Here is a 20,402-nt window from a genome sequence, read left to right as displayed (position 1 = left end):
GTGTGGAAAAACCTGGTCTCACTTTCTGCAGCAAAGATTTTGAAGGTAAGGACAGTGATGCAACAACGGTGAGAAGGAAAGGTCACAAGTTGATGACTTTCCTGCACAAAGACGTGATAGAAATCAACTTTTCACCCTGAAGTAACCACAAAATTAAAGGTTCAGTTATTATCCCAAGTTAATAGCATGTCAATAAAATTATAGTTGTATCAACCAAATTTCCTTTCCTTTACAAGGAACATTGTGGATATTTTCTCCTTACTTGATGTCACAAGATGTTGGCCCTCATCTCATTTTAAAGTCTTTTTAAACAAATAGAGTGCTGTTCTACATGGCTACTGCATAAAATACTTCAAAACTAGGGATAGTGCCATTCTCAAACAATGGAAAATCCAGGATGGAATAACGACACTATTATTAAAAGGATAGATTGCTACTCACCATATAGCGGAGATGTTGAGTCATGGACAGGCACAAGAAGAAGACTGCTAACCAAGGTTTTGGCCAAAAAGCCTTCTACTTATTACCCCCCCCCCCCCCCCCCCCCCCCCACGCACGCACGCGGACGCGCACACACACACACACACACACTCAACCAAAAGTCATACACACACTGTCTCCAGCAGTGAGTAACAGCGCATGATGGGAGAAACAATCTGGATTCTTGGGCTGAGGAGAAGGCCAGGGCAGGAAGGGGGAGGGAAGGCAGAATGCCAGTGCCATTCTGCAATAACACATAAGTCTAAGTAGGAGAACAAGAAACTAACATGTACACCAGGTAGGGGAGGTCTTGGATGCTGCACATGCTCATGTACCATCTACAGTGCCATGCCACATGGCAATAGACATGTCATTGTCTCAGCAATGCTGTACAAATTCTGAAGTCATGTCTTTATTGCTAGTTTCTAACAGTCAGTGTTGTTTTTCAAGTAGCACTGTTTGCTTTTCCCATGCTCTCTATTTGAAAGCAATGGAAATTTTATACACAAAGATTAATCATTTTTAAAAACAAAGTTTAGCACTGCTGCTCTGGTGAATTGATATGCTAGTTTTTTTTTTTTTTTTTTTTTGTCTTAGTATAAGTGAGGTGGGGGGGGGGGGGGGGGGGGGGGGGGGGGGGGGGGGACCTGTTATAACTGAGACTGAACAAATATCAAGTTATTCAGAACTAAAATAGCAGCATTGATTTTAACTGGTAGGTTTTCCCCATCCCTAGTAGTGGTTATTCTCACTGCCTCGCACACAGTGGGTGGCCAGTTGCAATTCAATTACCACAAAATATTTGTTATTTAGTATTTATCATTTCTGGGAGGTTTCCGGTATTTCTTGTTCTTGCTTATTCTATGTCTGTATAAATAGCAGCAATCCCTATCCAGATGGCAGTTCTGTTCAGTTTATAGGTTGGTCTCAGTAGTAAACGTGTTTTCAGTGCAAAGTGTTGTACTTCACTGATAACCCTGGTTTTGGATTTGGAGCTGACTGAGGTAACAGTGTGACCTATTTGGCGGAGACGCCAAGTATTCAAATGTTTACATCGCCATGGCTCTAGTTAAGCAATGTAAAAGCCATTGCCCAAATAGACAGGAACTAGAATACACATAGTTCATCATTCCCAAGGCCTGTACATTCGGGAGACCAGTGGATTCCAAACCAGCAGTAAATCAGAGCTGCACATCAGACTGCATCAGCATTTTCCGGAGACATTGGTCAGGAACCCATGAAATAGCTAAGAGGTTTTGTCCAAGTTGCCAAATAAAATTTTTTGAATGACATGATGTGTTTGATAGACGTGTACTTTTACTTGGATGGCATAGCCCAGCGAAGAAGAACTCATTGGCCGGGTTAAGTTCCATGCTGAACTGAAGAAAACATTTGGTAACAATTAGCAGCAAGTTCACTTAGTGGTACAACAGTTGAAGAATTAGGTCCAAAATCACACAGAAATAACATAATTTTATGTACATAATGTTTTGGCCCCTGGCTACATTGTAAATCTATGAAAAAAAGCTAACAAAACTTCACATTAGATGAAACCAGTTGCAGAAGACATGTACGAAGCTCTTCTGGTAAAAGATGTTACAACAACAGGCAATAAAGGCCAGTCCTAAAAAGCAATAAGTCTCCACCACATTCAGTAGTTGGGCATCGAGGTAAAGTTCTGGATGTGGGTGGACAATACGACAATGAGATGTGCATGATGCAAGTCTTGGCAGCTGAAAACTGAAAGCTATGGGTGAGGGGCCTTGACTGTACCTTTCATATAGCTCCCTGCACTAGAGTAGCAAAAGTAAATGCAAAAATCATCAGCATACAGGGAAGGTGCTACTGACGATCTCACAGCTCATTCTAAACCATTAATGGCTGCTAAAAAGAGAGGAGTGCTCAATACAGAGCACTGAATGACCCCATTCTCCTGGATATGGGATGAGCTGTGGAAAACACCAGCTCAAATCTGGAAAGTATGGAATGACAAAAAATACTGTATAAAGATGGGGAGCAGGCCCCAGAGATACCACTCATATAATGTAGTGAGGATGTGATTTCTCCATGTTGTATCATAGGTATTTTTTAATTAAAAAAAAAAAGACGGCAATAAGGTATTGAATTGGGCAAAGACTGTACGGATAGCAGGCTCTAGTGTACCAAATTATCTGTGGTGCCTTGACGAAAACTACCCTGAGACAGAGCCAGAAGGCCCCAAGACTCAAGGAGCCAACACAGCCGATGGCTCACCATGTGTCCAAGAAACTCGCAAAGAATATTGGTGAGACCAATGGGACAGTAGCTGTCCATGTCTAGGGGATTCTTACCAGGTTTCAGCACCGAGACGTTGATGCTTTCCCACCATTGTGTCGAAGTCTCCCTCTCTCCAGATGCAGTTAAAGATGGCAAGCACGTGACGCTGGCAATCCACTGACAGTTGTTTAAGTATTTGATAGTGAATACAGTCTGGCCCTGGAGCTGTATCAGGGCAATGCGCAAGGGTGCTGAGGAATTCCCCACTCACTGAATGAATCACTGTATGGCTCAACATGGCGTATAGTAAAAGATAAGCACTTTCGTTTCACCCACTGTTTTAGGGTACAAAAGGCAGATGCAGAAGTTCAAGCAGAATGCAGAGCAAAATGTTCAGCGATTGCATATGGATCAGTGTAGACAGTTCTGCAGTCTGTTAAGGCATCTGATCTTTGTCCAAACCTGAGAAGCAAAGGTACGGGATCCAATGGTTTAAACATACCATTCCCAGATCTCCCGTTTTTGCCTCTCTATTAGTTGGAACAGAGCTGTTTCAAGTCAAGAAGGTGCCCCAGCGATAGGTGCCACTTATGACATTGGGGAGCCCGCCTAAGATCTCTAATGGCCCTGGCAATTTCTGACAACCACCAAAGCACTGTCCTTTGGTGGGGTGATTTTGAGGAACGGTGGACTGTCAAGTCAGCCACAGAAACAATGGCTGCAGTTGTGTTTTGGACCACCAGATCGATATTGCCATGTGGTAGAGATCCAACAGTGGCAGCAGAGATGAAAGCAACTGTCAGCCTTGTTAAAGAGCCCATCTGGGCAGGCAGCCAGTGATGCTGGGGTAGCGACAGGAAGATCAGAAAGTGATCACTACTACACAGATTTTCCTGAACTTTACAGTGAATGGATGGTAGAAGGCCAGGGCTGCAGACTGAAAGATCAGTGACTGAGTAGGTGCCATGTGGGAGCACCAGTATTTAAAAGACAAAGATCAAGTTGTGTCAGTAGATTTTTGACACCTTCGCCATTCTCATGGTGTCACCCCACAGAGGGTTATAGGCACTGAAATCACATAAAATGAAGAAAGACGGCGGGAAATGAGAAACCAGTGCAGCCAAAACATTTTGAGGTATTTGGTCATCTGGGGGAAGACAGACATTGCAGATGGTAAGGTCCTGCATTGTCCTTAGCCTGAAAGTCACAGCTTCTGAAGTTGTTTGGAGAGGCACAGATTTGATATATACACAGCCAAGAACACACATACGTCCTCCATCTGAAACCCTGTCATAGTCAGTATGGTTCTTGTAATATCTGCGATAACCACAAACGGTGGGGGTCCGCATTGCTGGAAACCAAGTTTCCTGAAGGGCAATGCAGAAAGCAGGTGAGGTGCTTAAGAGTTGTTGTAACTCAGCCAGCTGACGGAAAAAAAACTGCTGCAACTCTAATGGAGGATTAATCTTTCAGTGTACTGGAAGGGCATGAAGTGAGTAAGGAGGCAGTTTATGCCCCAGGGTCACCTGTTGCCACCAGTTGAATGCCTGTGTCCATTGGTTCTGAAGCTCTGTGGAGCTCTAGGTCTTTGGGGGACACTAGGATCTCTACCTAATCCTCAGAATTGGAGCCTGCTGCAAGTGGTGGTGTGGGGGCCACCAGGATCTCTTTCTTGGCTGAAATCCAGTTTCATGGCAGCAGGAACCTTGGAAGGTAGTGTCCCAAGGGGCCCCTTCTTGATCAGAGAAGCAGAAGATTTTTTGGTGCTTCACCGGCTGACGAATGGGACCTGATATTCGCGATGGCTGGGGCATTGCTCCTGAAGTAGGTGGGAAGGGAGCAATGGGAGGAGAGCCTTCAACCATCAAGGAGGCAGGCGTAGTCTGGCAGCCCTGGGGGGCCGACTTTAACAGGCATAGCTGATGGGGATGCTGTTTTCATAAAGGTAGCCGTAGCACATGATGTCATGTGTACAGGGCCAAGACGGTCGTATTTCTTTTTTGCCTCTGTGTAGGTCAGCCTGTCCAGTGTCTTATATTCCATTATCTTCCTCTCTCTCTCTGATAAATGGCGCAGTCCGTCAAACGGGGAATGGCACTCTCCGCAGCTGACACAGATGGAAAGAGGGGGGGGGGGGGGGGGGGGGGGCAGGGCACAAGGAATGGTCATGCATGACGGACGGATGTCCGCATTTCCCACGTGGGGCTGGCATTACAGTGAGACAGCATGTGCCCAAATTTCCAGCATTTGAAACATAGGAGGAGGAACATGGAGTTTTAGTGTCATACTGGTATACCATCACACTGACCTTTTCAGTCAATGTGGTCACACCTATGATGGTGCCGCCGCTTGGCAGGAAGGCTCTGTTCCCACTCAGGGGGAAGCATGTGATTTCCAGACGAGGCAGAAGATGCAAAGGGGATGCCAGAAGAAATTGAAACATCATCTGTGCTACAAGTGAACCCTCACCACTCGAGGGTGCCAGTGGTGTGCAGAGCCTCTGGAACAGATCAGCCTCTGCAAATGAACAAACACTGAAGCCAGCCACTTTACTTTTGTCTCCACGGTTCTGCTTGAGTTTGGCTGGGTGTGTGACAGTTTCGAAGGGACTCTGACTTGGCTTCTTTTATGGGAGATTCACATCAGGCCACTTCCTCCAGCGGATCTGCCCACTGCACGCAATGGCAGCGCTCTTTGTTTTGCAGGCTAGCTTGTAGCACCAATGATATTTCTGCCTGTTCTGTATGCCCTCTGAATCTTCTGTGACTTCGACACCAGATTCCTCCCCTTGTACCAGTGGTGGAACAGAAACCCCTGCCACAATGTCTCAGGGGTGAGTACTTGGCATGACTGACAGACTTTTTCAGATTTACTTGTTACAGCCTACTGTCATGTGTTTCATGTCAGGTACTTGCGTAATTGTCTCTGTTTAGTTTATAGCATACAAGCTAAGAAAAGTTCTCCACTCATTGGCTTTCATCAACAAAATGAACCTCATGCAAAACCATAATACATTAATACACTCCTGGAAATGGAAAAAAGAACACATTGACACCGGTGTGTCAGACCCACCATACTTGCTCCGGACACTGCGAGAGGGCTGTACAAGCAATGATCACACGCACGGCACAGCGGACACACCAGGAACCGCGGTGTTGGCTGTCGAATGGCGCTAGCTGCGCAGCATTTGTGCACCGCCGCCGTCAGTGTCAGCCAGTTTGCCGTGGCATACGGAGCTCCATCGCAGTCTTTAACACTGGTAGCATGCCGCAACAGCGTGGACGTGAACTGTATGTGCAGTTGACGGACTTTGAGCGAGGGCGTATAGTGAGCATGTGGGAGGCCGGGTGGACGTACCGCCGAATTGCTCAACACGTGGGGCGTGAGGTCTCCACAGTACAACGATGTCGCCAGTGGTCGGCGGTAGGTGCACGTGCCCGTCGACCTGGGACCGGACCGCAGCGATGCACAGATGCACGCCAAGACCGTAGGATCCTACGCAGTGCCGTAGGGGACCGCACCGCCACTTCCCAGCAAATTAGGGACACTGTTGCTCCTGGGGTATCGGCGAGGACCATTCGCAACCGTCTCCATGAAGCTGGGCTACGGTCCCGCACACCGTTAGGCCGTCTTCTGCTCATGCCCCAACATCGTGCAGCCCGCCTCCAGTGGTGTCGCGACAGGCGTGAATGGAGGGACGAATGGAGACGTGTCGTCTTCAGCGATGAGAGTCGCTTCTGCCTTGGTGCCAATGATGGTCGTATGCATGTTTGGCGCCGTGCAGGTGAGCGCCACAATCAGGACTGCATACGACCGAGGCACACAGGGCCAACACCCGGCATTATGGTGTGGGGAGCGATCTCCTACACTGGCCGTACACCTCTGGTGACCATCAAGGGGACACTGAATAGTGCACGGTACATCCAAACCGTCATCGAACCCATCATTCTACCATTCCTAGACTGGCAAGGGAACTAGCTGTTCCTACAGGACAATGCACGTCCGCATGTATCCCGTGCCACCCAACGTGCTCTAGAAGGTGTAAGTCAACTACCCTGGCCAGCAAGATCTCTGGATCTGTCCCCCATTAAGCATGTTTGGGACTGGATGAAGTGTCGTCTCACGTGGTCTCCACGTTCAGCACGAACGCTGGTCCAACTGAGGCGCCACGTGGAAATGGCATGGCAAGCCGTTCCACAGGACTACATCCAGCATCTCTACGATTGTCTCCATGGGAGAATAGCAGCCTGCATTGCTGCGAAAGGTGGATATACACTGTACTAGTGCTGACATTGTGCATGCTCTGTAGCCTGTGTCTATGTGCCTGTGGTTCTGTCAGTGTGATCATGTGATGTATCTGACCCCAGGAATGTGTCAATAAAGTTTCCCCTTCCTGGGACAATGAATTCACGGTGTTCTTATTTCAATTTCCAGGAGTGTATTTGGAAAGTGTACCTTCAAATTTGTTTCTGTGTGGCTTGAATAGAGATAGAATACCACCTGGCAGAAATATTGGGAGGAATAACCATCAACATGATGTTATTCACAGTGAAGAAAAATTACAAATGGCATTACAACAACAGGTAGACCATTTCCAATATTAAGGATGTGATCTGTCATAAAAACAGGATGTGGATGTTGTAGTGGTCTTCAGTCCAATGACTGGGATTGCAGTTCTCCATGTTACTCTATCCTGTGCAAGGCTCTCCATCTCCGAATAACTACCGCAACCTACATCCTTCTGAATATACTTTATCGCCTAATGCTCCCGCTGAATGTCTCAATAACCTATGGTTCTCTCAACTTACCCAGTACTCATCTCCTTAATTTTCTATCTTTTTGCAATTTATACAGTTTTAAGCTACAGTTCATAACCAATAAATTGTGGTCAGAGCCTACCTCTGCTCCTGGAAATGTCTTACAATTTAAAATCTGGTTCCGAAATCTCTCTTTTACCGTTATATAGTAAAGCTGAATCCTTCCACTGTCTCCAGATCTCTTCCACATATACAACTGTCTTTCACGATTCTGAACCAAGTTTTAGTGATCATTAAATTATGCTCTGTGCAAAATTCTACCAGGTGGCTTCCTCTTTCAATTCCTTTCCCCCAAGCCAAATTCCACTTACTATTTTTCCTTCTCTTCCAATATACAGAAAAAAGCTATTACCAGTATGTACGTGGCACAATAAGGAGAACACTGAAGAGTAAAACAAAGAAAACAATGCAACAGAAATTTTATATGGGCACGGCAGTTGCCAGTGTTATATGGGGCAGAGAGTTGGACACAAAGATTTATGACAACCAGGAGCACCGCAAATGAAATTTCTAAGATGTGTAAAAGGCTGCACCTCAGAAGACAAATTAGAAATTGAGAAAGGAAGACTTTGAAATGCAACCAATAACCCAAAAGGTAATCCAACAAGAAAAATTGAATGTACTTCATATGCCAACACAAAGACTTTTGTAAACTAGTGATGCAATATAAAGCCTGGGAAGATCGAGAGAGATGGTGAGATCAGAACAGATCATAGGCCTAAACCTGCAGGAGGAGGAGGAGGATGATGAAGTGGTTTCCACTAATCCAGTCCACTCACCAATGGTTAAAGTAGTTCAATGATGTTCAGTGATTGTATTAATCATTAGTCTCTATGGAATATATTTCACTGTAAGTCCCAAGTAATCGGCAAAAAGATTTAATGTTGCATTGAGAAACCTTTTAATAGTACATTGGTCTCATAGTGCATGGTAAAAGTATAAAATAATTCATGCTACAGAAGTGTGTAGTACTAATACTGTGTATAGTTGATATTTGATAATAAGAGTGTACAGAAGAAGAACTGCGAAATTCACAGCCATAATACTATAAGTAAAAATAATTGACTTGTCTTCTGTCTCTATGCCTTTAGTTAGGATTGAAATTTTGTATTGTGGTGCAAAAGCCTTTACGCTGCTGACAATAACAGACATCAAACTGAAATCTCTGAATATTTCAAACTAAAGCAAAATAGTACATTAATAGTCACTACTGTGATTGAATAAAATATTCTGACTCTGGGTGTACAATCTGGTTAACACTGAAGTTAAATATGAACACATTTTAACTTCTCAAGTACATGGACAGCAGATAGTGTTCTGTGTAAAATTATTTTACACAAATTCAAGAATTAATGCTCATAATTATCAATGTGTGTACGTAAGCATTAGTCAAATTGTCTGATAATATACTTTGCAGTGAGGGTCTAAAATGACGGGTTCTGCCACTTAAGGTATAATTTGACTCAGTCCACATTCCTGAAGGCTCTCCTTCAGATTTATGGAACACCTGTTTGAACCGAATGAATGAAGACCCACAAACCAGAACAAAAAATTACGAGAATATTAAGATTGCCCCTAGTACTTAATAACATAATCACAAAGATTCATTTGTATTAATGAACGGAAAAAGTAAAAGGACTTTCAATGTTAACAAAGAAGTGTCCTTTACGAATAATTAGACAATGCTCTAGCTTTCTAGTTGTGCCACATAGATTCAGCACTCAGCAGTCAAGGCAATGCAGAAGTGCAGTTCACAATAAACAGTTCTTTCCAATGGTGTATTCATTATCTTTTTAGACAACTTCTTCAGACTGAAATGAGACAGTATATGACAAAGCAGGTTGCTGTCTTTAGTGTCATATCTACTTTTGTCATAGTCATGGGTTATGTATACATCATGTCTGCAAAACTGTATAAAATCAAACACTTCCCGCAAAGATGAAGCATGTAAGAGTGAAATTTCTGGTACCAACATACAGATGTAAAGACTAACTTCTTTTTTTTAACTTTGGGACATACAGTATACATCTGAAATTATTATACTTAAAAAAAAATCCCTTTCCACAGTGTTATGTATAAAATAAAACTATTTATTCACCATTTGTAAAATAAAAATATTTATTCATGACTTATACATGTAAATCACAGATTTTGTTACTGGTGAGCCCTCAGCACAGTAAAAAAAACACACACACACACACACACACACACACACACACACACACACACACACATTACATCTGGAATCATATCATCGATGATTCTGTGTCAAGATCATTTGCACACACACACACACACACACACACACACACACACACACACACACACACACACACACACACACACACACACATTACATCTGGAATCATATCATCGATGATTCTGTGTCAAGATCATTTGGTCAAGTTTTATCTCTTCATGCAATTCAGCATCTTTGTGTGGAGATGGCGGACACTGTGTCATTTCATTCCAGTTGATTTCTGTGAAATCTATAACAATATGTTTGCGCTTTGGAACATACTGCCTGGAAGCAAAATACTTATTTTATTCACCAACACACTATGGATTTATACAATTTACAGACATCTAAGGATCTGTATACATTATAAAAATATTAATACATAGAATGGTGTAATAAACACTAAAATTATTGCAATCAAATATCAGCAACTATACATACTCTCAACCATTCTAAATGACTTTATGACTGTTCAATACAAATACTTTTCAGATTCACAGATTATGGGTTTATGCATTGAGTATTTGTAGCTCAACATGTCTCATTGCTGTCTTTTCTCATATATTGAAACTGCTAACAAGATTTAAATTGTGGTCCAATGCAGAACATCTACAGTCATCCTTGGTATTAGCTACTGTAGAAATTTTCTTACCATAAAGTTCTCTATCTACATTAAATTCAAGCATCACGACCTAAATCTCCAGTTCAATACACAGTTTTAATCTGCCAAGAGATTTCATAAGAGCAAACACTACATTACAGAATTTAAAATTAATTCTATTTAAATTCCTTTGTGGAATAACTGTAGTCGGGTATAACTATAGGAGATGGAAATTGAGTCAATGATTTAAGCAGAGAATGTTGTTAGTAATTCTGTTTCAGAAAAAGATAACAGTTCATTCCACTTACCAGTACTTGACACCAGAAGAGTCAAACATTCGTTTGGAAGCAATGGTTTCCAGCTTATGGGAATTCTTGTCAGACATATAAATGACTTCTCGAATGCCAGACTGAATTATTATCTTTGCACATTCATTGCATGGGAACAGAGCAACGTACATAGAACAGTCTTTCACATCTGCTGAATTTTTGTTCAATATTGCATTCATTTCGGCATGACAAACTGCATCACAAAACAAGTAAGTACAATATGAGGTTACAACAATTTAAACCAGGTCTTATAAATAAATGTCACCAATTTTTTTTTCTATTCTGTTATTTGCAAAGACAGAGATCCATTTATATGGCTACTAAATGAACTGTACGGGAACATGCCTCTTGCATATTTGGGATCAATGGAAGCATTCAATTCCACCCATCTGCTTTGACCCATGATGTAATGGTGTGGCTTTTTTCAGTTGGCTGTATTTGTAGATGTCTTGTTGTAGTCGATGGTGCCCACTGGTGGCGGACATGCTGAGTTTAACTTGTGATATTGGGATGATTTGAGTTTTGGTTGTCATTGTGATAAGTTGGAGTTTAGGTAGATTGTGCAGTAATGTGGGTTGTGGAAGTGTTTTCAGCTAGTGATTACAGTTATTTTTTGTTTATGTACTTGGCATTTTTGTTAGGCCTGATTAATTTGGTGCTTGTTGTAGTCTAATATTTCTTTTTCTTTCTTTTTTATTTTCCCCGTTAGGTATGGATATGGCAGTGAAGTTCACAACTGTATCATTACATTCTGAGACGCGTGATCATATGACGTGTCTCATACACTTTCTGCAGATGGTTGGTCTTATTGCTGAATACGTTAGGCGAGTCATTCCATGCCAAATCAACACACTTTAAACAAAAATTTTACCTCACCCTCTTAGATTTTGCTGAAAGTTGGAAAAATACCAAATTTCAATTTTTACCTCAAACCATTCCTGAAATATGGTCATGTAAACTTTTCAAAAACTGGCCAAAAATGGGTGAACTGACTTTTTTTAAAAAAATTGCCCTAGGAACTGCCCTAATTGAGCTAGAGAACTGGGAAAGGTGTCATTTTGCAGCATTTTTCAAGCTCTTTCCAGTGATAGACAAAAAGACATGACTTCTAATTAATAACCTTTTTCAAAATGGTAATTAATATTTTGATTTAATTTTTTTTACAAAAAGTACATAATTGAAAATTTTCAAAACATTTCCATAACTACTTCATACTGTTGTAAATCACATGGCAAAATATAAATGTGGGATGATGATGGGTTCTTTGTTAAAAAAAATTATTCTGGACTCTTGTTTTTCACTAACGGCCCTAGATTGACCAAACTGACCTTTAAGGTAGTACGTCAGTAGAGAACTGTATACATAGGGCTTGATGTCTGTACAATAATTCTGGAGCCATTGTTGAGATGATGTAGTCTGCATTTTTACCTTCTAAGGCTTTGTGTGCCTACAACATTATTGTGCACTGTGGTTTTAGTGCAAATCAATTGTTACCTCTGTGTTGACCAGTCTGTATCTATTATATTTAATAGTTCCTTTTCAAGTAAATCTGTACATTGAAGGACAGTTTATAAGTGGTTTTGTGTAACTATGGAACAAGTAAAAAGTGCAGTGCTGTAAGAGTGCAGTGTTGTAATCCATTGAAGAAGTCAAATCATTTTATTAGAGACAGAAAAGAACTGAGACATGTCACAACATGGATGCCCAACTTATTTCCTCAAATACCAAGTGGTGCCAAGATTTGTGATAAATGTAGCAAAGATGTAACCAAATTGAAAAATACACCAGAGCCCATCAGTGATGAAAGTGTCTAAGAAGAATCTTCTGGATCAGAGATAATCGTCCGAGACCAAGACCCTGACTTCACTCTAACTTCAGTAGCTGTTAAAACATTTACCACAACACTTCAAGAATTAGGTGAGTCCTCAGTTGACAAGAGAAAACTAATATCTAGGCATTATGCCAAATCAAAAATGAAGAAAATCTCATCAATGACACGTAAACTTTTTGTTGCTCCTGAAACTTCGTCAGTTACTCATACTGATGAATTCGTTCTTGAAAATCTTAAAAGAAACTTTTAAAGTTCTATAAGTAGAGCAAAAAAACTAATGATTCTTACAAGTTTACCTGAAAAATGGAGTGTCAGGAAAATGAGGGAATTTAATGATCGTAATTTCCTTGTCCGGCACTCCAAAAAAATTTTGAAAGAGAAAGGATTCATGGAAGGTCTAAACCCAAAACCAGGGAAGTGTTTACCAACAGAAACTGTCAAAACCCTACATTCATTTTATGAAAATGATGAAGTTAGCATGACAATGCCAGGTATTAAAAATTGTGTGACAATTACAGAAACAAGTGGAAATAAAAGAAAAATATCAAAAAGACTTATTTTGTGTAACCTTAAAGAAGCTTACAAGCATTTCAAAGACAAGTTTCCTAACATAAAAATAGGTTTCTCTAAATTTGCTGAGGTGAGACCAAAACATTGTGTATTAGCTGGTTGGAGTGGCGCACACACACTGTCAGCGTGTGCACAACTCACCAAAACGTAAAATTAATGATAGTAAATGCCAAACTAAATACAGTAACAAACAGCATCTTAAACAGTTATAAGCAGTGCATTGCAAAAATGCTTTGCAACCCATTATCAGTTGGCTGCAATATGGGAAACTGTGAATACTGCCCAGGAGAAACTGTCATACATAAAATTTTAAAATACTCTTTTCATGAAAAGTTAATTGAACAAGTACAGTTCCGACAGTGGATGTAAGTTGACCGATGTAATCTGGAAATTGTTCAGAAAACTTCAGAAGAATTCATAGATTTATTTTGTAATGAGATGTCGACTTTGATTCGGCATGACTTCATTGCCAAGCAACAACGAACATTCCTTGGCTCCACAAGAGAAAACCTTATGGAATCTGAATTTGTTGTCATATGTAATTTTTCAGAAAATTTGAGTATAGTTCTATAGGATGAAGCTCAGAGTTTCCACTGGACAAGACAACAAATTACCATTCATCCTTTTGTTATATATTACAAACAGGAAGACAAAATTGAGCATATAGGCTTTGTCATTGTTTCTGACTGCCTGGAGCACAATTCAACTGTGGTTTGCACCTTTCAAAAGAAGCTAATTTCATATCTAACAAATAAATTTCAAAAGATTCTAAAAAAGATATACTATTATTCTCATGGTTCTGCCGCTCACTATAAAAATAAGAAAAACTTCCTGAACCTTTGCCTTCATGAAGAAGACTTCAACATAAAAGCTGAGTGGCACTTTTCAGCCACAGCACATGGGAAAGGGCCTTGTGATGGAATACGGGGTTCAGTAAAGAGACTGGCAGCTCGTGCAAGTTTGCAAAGGCCATACCAAAATCAGATCCAAAACGCACGAGATCTATTTGAGTGGGCAGTAGATAATACCACCAATGTTGATTTTGCATATTCCACTCAAGAAGACTACGCTGCTTCAGAAATATTCTTAAAAAGCCAACTTAAAGAGGCATTGACAATTAAAGGAACACAGCAATTTCATGCTTTCATTCCCAACACTACATCAAAATTAATAGTCAAATACTTCTCAGGTGATATGCAGAGTTGGGAGAGGGAAGTAACATCACCAGACAAATTGAAGTTACAAGATGTATAAGGCTGTGTCACCACTGTATATGGCAATAAATGGTGGCTTGCGTACATTTTAGAAAAAAAAAAAAAAATGAAGAACTTGATGAAGTGAAAATAACTTTTCTTCATCCATGTGGACCAGCTAAGTCACTCTCTTAACCTGCACATGCAGATGTCCTGTGGGTTTCAGTTGTGGAAGTTCTCACAAAAGTGAATCCATTTACTCCAACAGGGAGAACATACATTCTTAATGAAAGTGATGTAAACCACGCCCAGTCAGCTTTATTAAAATGTAATATGTGAAGTTACAAGACAATTTATTAGGAAACTGCTTTCAACTCAAAACTTAATTTTTGTCTCAGGTTAGTGTTAATGTATATTTTATAGAAAGTTGTTTCAAAATTATTGTTAGTACCTATTGTGTTAAATTTAGCTATGTACAGATATCTGTTACTCAAAAACAAGCTTTACGTATTTAATTTTTTTAATAGTTCCGTTTCAAACATCATGGACCAGAACTATTACGTAAATACTTGTACTTATTCATACTTTATTTCAGTTTGTAGTTAAATGCTCAATTTCTTGTTTTTATTATATCATTTAATATACTGTTAGTGAAGTTGTATGAAATTAAAATAAGCAATCAACTTAATTATAAAATATGCTGATTAGTTTTGGTTTAATAAGGTGATGTTTTGATATTTCTAATACTTTTTTTTACTTTACTTTCAGTACATTATAAAGAAATTCCTGTTTGTTAAAGGTCAATTTGGTCAAACTAGGGCCGTTGGTGAAAAACAAAAGTCTGGCATTTTTTTTTAACAATGAACCCATCACCATCCCACATTTATATTTTGCCATGTGATTTACAATAGTATGAAGTAGTTATGGAAATATTCATAAAATTTTCAATTACGTACTTTTTGTAAAAAATTAAATCAAAATTTTAATTTGTATTTTGAAAAAGGTTATTAATTAGAAGCTACGTTTTGTTGTATATCCCTTGAAAGAGCATGCAAAATCACACCTTTCCCAGTTCTCTAGCTCAATTAGCTCCTAGCACAATTTAAAAAAGTCCATTCACACATTTTTAGCTGGTTTTTGAAAAGTTTATATAGCCATATTTCAGGAATGGTTTGAGATAAAAAATTTAAATTTGGTATTTTTCTTAGTCTCAGTGCCCACTATAAGTATACCAACTTTCAGCAAAATCTAAGAGGGTGAGGTAAAATAGGTGTGTTGATTTGACATGGAATGACTCAGGTGTCACGTTTGTGGCGTGTGTGTGCACATGTACCTATATGGTATTTCCGGCTATTATTGGTAAGTAATTTTTGTTTTCATTTTATTGTATAGTAATTTGATGTTTTGTGTGTTGTATATTTAAGGTAGGTCGGTTGTGTTTTATTTTATGTAGTGAATATGGAGTATTTGGGTTTTTGAGTTGTGGGGGATTTGGTTCCACTTTTCAGAGTTGTAGGTGTTGGTTTTTTGGTATTGATAACTGCCGTTTAGCTATACAGGCCAAGGGAAAGGTCTGATTCCTCTTTTTGGAGTTGTAGGTGTTTATTTTTGGTATCGGTAGCTCCGGTTGAGCTATATAGTGCACTGGAAATGTCAGATTCCTGTGGTGGTGTTGGTGTAGTGAAATGCTACAATTTAATTTTTTAATATTTGTTCTGTGATGGTGCAGTTGTTTATTGTTGTATATTTAGCTTATCCCCACTCTAAAATGCCAATTTTCTGCGGTTGTCCTATTACTTTCATTTTATTTTTGGAGTGAGGCATTACTGTGTCATTTTTATATTTGTTCGTGTTTGTTGGCGTGTGTATGTAGTAACAACATTGTCAGTCATTTTGTATACGCTGGAAGTACTCGTTTCCCCATGTTGATGATGCCATGGGTCAAAGCAGATGGGTGGAATCTGACACTTCTGTCATATCCATATTTGTGTCCATCTGTTGTTTAGTCATATGCACTTATATGGAAATTAGTAGAAAATGCTTCTACATACAAAATGCTATACACAGACTGCAAAGATTTGTATTTTCTTGACTTTCATTTTAACAGTTTCACGAAAAGTACAGTGCTTTCCTGAACTGAATTAAAGTGAAACATGTGACACATGTATATATTAACAAAAGTACATGAAATGTAAGTTATAAACTTCATAACAGTACTGAAGAAGTCGAAGAAATTAATACCTAGAAAAGTGTATAGTAGTGTCTCCATTGTTAAAATAAATGTTCCAACACATCATGTGTGCAAGCCACCTTTGATTAACATCAAGTATCTCCACAAGAAGACGGAACATGCCATTCAACTCACTTAAACCACATGTATAGTTAACTGCGATATTGCCCATGCACTGGAAATTGTCAATGTTTAATCCTAGCAGTCTTTTAGATATAAATAAGGTTGGCACAAAGAAATTTATCAGAATATTTGATAACAGCAAAGCATAAGCTGCTAGTCAGATTATGAGCTAGAGTGAAAGCCTGGAATACAGACAGTGCTATTAGGCCCCACATATTTTGCAGAGAAGGGGAAAAATTGGCAATGCACTGTGTGAGGTGTGATGGGGACACAAGAAGTTGTTTCAGCAACCAATTTTAAGTACACAATGAGAAAGGTTTTTCTTATAGTAGTCAACTGAATAAGTCATTTTACATCATGACATGAATATAATAATGGAATTAACTATGTAATAAACACAGGTGTTTAAGTCTTATTAACCATAACAAACATAACTGTGGTACAATATAGTAATTCAGTAATAAATAACACACACACACACACACACACACACACACACACACACACACACACACACACACAGTGAGATGTCTTTCCAAAGAAAATAAGTGTAGGTCATTTTTTGTATTCACAAAAGTACTAAGTAAGAACACATGCTAAAACTGAGTGTCTAAAAGCACTTCTTTTTTGGTTTCCAAACATGGGTAAATTATGGTATGACAATTTGAAATTGACTGCTGCACACACACACACAGTGAAGTACCTTTTGCCACTGGCCAGGCCGAGAATCAGGCTCTGCTGTGACTACTGGTGGCCTTACAGTAGTCAACATATTAAACTATTATCAGTGGTAGAGGAAACATATAAATTGCACACCAATGTAAACATTTTCATATCAGATTTTCATGAAAGTTACTATCTAATGGGCATACATGTAAAAATAAGAAAGAGTGACTGAACAATGAGTCAAAGGCATACAGACCATAAAAATATTTTGTTTCCAATTTATTAGAACTTGTTTTATTCCACGGGTATTGATCATCACTGCAACCAGATGGCATTCCATTGTATCCAATACCCACTATTTTCTTCTCCTTATTTACTATACATGCACCAACTTGGGAACAAGGATCCTTACTACGTTTTGCAGCAAGAAAAGCAGTGGCCATAAAGTATTCATTCCACTCCAAATAATCCTCTCTCTTCGAATTTATATCCCTGTTTGCAAGCAGAATGATTGTGTAGCGTAAATATATGCATATTATTTGAAAGAAAATGATAACTAACAGGGCTATAATTGAAATAATGGCAACTCAGTGTTAACAATATGTGTTTGGTTTGTTTCCATAAATTCAACCGTCAGGACGTAAGACACTAGTTCAAAACATAGTATTAATTTGCCTAGTGTTTTCATAGCAGCAAACACTACATTACAGAATTTAAAATTTATTCTATTTAAATTTCTTTGTGGTGTAACTATAGGTGGATACAACAAAAGAAGATTGAGGAACATGAGTCAATGAGTTAAGGAGAGAATGTTGTTAGCGATTTTCAGTATCAGAAAAAGATACCAGTTCATTCGTGGTTACATAGTTCTAACACAGTTAATGCTTATATTGGACACAAATCATGCTGAAAAACGTATGAACAGAATGAAAACTTTCGGCTCTTGAAGAATAGGCATGTGTGTAAAGTTAACAGAAATGACCTCGGAACAGTCTACTTATTTACAAGACAAAATATACCATAATTAGAAATGAAAGACTGCTGGGTGGTTGATGCGAATTACCTGTTATTGCAAGATGTTTCCGCCATGTGCCTTGTTGTTCCTTTTACAGACGGGTTTATTTAAAAGGTCCCTTTGTGGCTTTACTAATTTTAGGGATGTACTACTGTAACATTATGAAAGCATCATTAAATAAACACCTGCTATCGCACACTGTTATTCTCGTGATCGCGAAAACTAACTTTCAATCCGCAGTTGTTTAAACATCGAATCCGATTGTGCAGCTGACACACATGGCAGCTCGAAACTTGACGCTAGAATTACAGTTGCAACTGAACGGCGAAGAGGGTCAGTTCACAGAAATTTTCCGATTCTCCAAACGTTCCATATCACTTTCATTAATTTTAGCTTACTAGGTAAACTTAAAAGCACGTAACGTGATTTAAGAACAATTTCGCGGTAAATTTCAATCAAGTGAATCGACATTTCAACTAATCGAACTTGCAGGATTTAAATCTGCCGTCTACCGACAGCTGCAACAAATACAAACATCATACAATAAACTATCGATATAACGATTCATTGAAGGTTTATTTATTTTTTTTAAGTTATGTTTATAAAGGCCAATTCACATTGGACATCACGGGACCGTCAACTCACGGTCAACTGCACTGGCCGTCACGTCATATCATGTCCCGTCCCGCCAAAACATTGTGCGATGCATCTCAACTGACGGCGCGTCACGTTACGGCACCGTCGAGTTTCGCAGGAAGAAAGTTTTGCCGGCTGACGTCATCCGTCTATTGTTGACCACATCATCCTGAAACTCAGTTCCCCCCAATACAATGCTATGCGCAGATCTTCTTATTGCCTTTCATTGTGGTTTTTGTGGTTAATACCAGTTGTTTTTTGTTCGTTATTTGTTATAAATTGTTTCGTTTAGTTATTTCTTTTGTTAAAATTTATATAAATGAGGAAAGAGTAATTGAATCTGTGAGGCAGCCATCTGAATTGTACGACATGGGCGTACCAAATTACTGCCCTCTACTACATTTATGTAGTGGATTTTTATACATACCGTACGGTATTTAAAATTTGACAGTGAAATGCATTGCAATATGTCTCCAACTTGAGATGAAAAACGTATTGCAGATAGAATCAGAGTGATTAGTAGGTGGAATTTATTCGATTGTTGTCAGGCATTTGTAACGTTTCACAAGGAAACGGACTGAAAAATTCAGACACTTCAAGTTGTTTGTTTAAATATGTGTTTGTGGTAGGCTTATTTATTTTTAAGTAGCTCTCTGGATTGTGTGTGTTCTGCAAAAGTCAGTGGTCAATATTAACATGGTTTCACAAGCTAAACCCAGTACAAATTAGGCATTTCAATTATTAAAACTCATATATAAGACATAAAGAAGTATAAATCTTGAAGGGAAAGTTAGGAGGGAGATTTGACTACTGAACAAAAATTTGCACTGAACCAGTTACTAAACCTAACTGTAAACAAAACAGTTTTTCACGAGATGTAATGGCAGCATGTAACACTTTATTCATTTTAGTAATTCTGCGTGCAGTTTGACGTAACAAATAAGAAACTGATGCTTTGACTTCCTAAAATATAAAATCAACATTCCTCTTCCTCGAGCTCCGTGTCTACCATGTGAAATTCCCCTTCCGTGCCACTTTATGACGTTTTCCGGAGCCACTTTTTTTTGTGATGTTTTGCATTTATGTCTTCCTTCTCTAATATACTAGCTAAGCTCGCAAGCTGTAAATCATTTGAGACAATTAAATGTCATTTTTGTACGAATGTGGAGTTCAGCATCCACATAAATGAGCTACCAAGTTGTGTTGTGGGCAATTCACACGTAAAAACAGTTGAAAATCATCTTGCGGAGATTGCAATTCCTGCGAAAAAAACAGTTGAGGACAGCCGTGCGAGTTGAGATCACATGACTGAATTAACTTGACATGCTGTAACGTGGCGGATAGTGTGAATACACCTTGACGTGGTGGTGCCATGATGCCCAGTGTGAATTGGCCTTTAAGGTATATTCACACTGT

At 39.4% G+C, this 20,402-nt stretch overlaps 1 protein-coding gene across 2 annotated transcripts; it reads right to left on the bottom strand.

Moving 5' to 3' along the window:
- Positions 1-9,653: 9,653 nt before the first annotated feature.
- On the bottom strand, positions 9,654-18,892 carry LOC126281389 (deoxycytidylate deaminase). Of its 2 annotated transcripts, XM_049980316.1 has the most exons (5): positions 18,578-18,892; positions 18,399-18,501; positions 17,592-17,827; positions 10,702-10,915; positions 9,654-10,077 (listed from the first exon to the last, which is right to left on the bottom strand). In XM_049980316.1, exons 2-5 carry the CDS (start codon positions 18,422-18,424, stop codon positions 9,924-9,926), a joined length of 630 nt encoding a protein of 209 aa, XP_049836273.1. In that variant the 5' UTR covers positions 18,425-18,501; positions 18,578-18,892; the 3' UTR covers positions 9,654-9,923. The 2 variants fall into 2 exon arrangements, with proteins under 2 accessions (XP_049836273.1, XP_049836272.1); XM_049980315.1 differs by having other exon boundaries at positions 18,399-18,892.
- Between the last annotated feature and the right edge of the window lie 1,510 nt (positions 18,893-20,402).

The sequence above is a fragment of the Schistocerca gregaria genome, chromosome 7 (assembly GCF_023897955.1).
Source record: "Schistocerca gregaria isolate iqSchGreg1 chromosome 7, iqSchGreg1.2, whole genome shotgun sequence".
In the NCBI taxonomy this organism is placed as follows: domain Eukaryota; kingdom Metazoa; phylum Arthropoda; class Insecta; order Orthoptera; family Acrididae; genus Schistocerca; species Schistocerca gregaria.
Note: the sequence above shows the minus strand (reverse complement) of the source record. Positions and strands in the feature narration are given on the sequence as shown.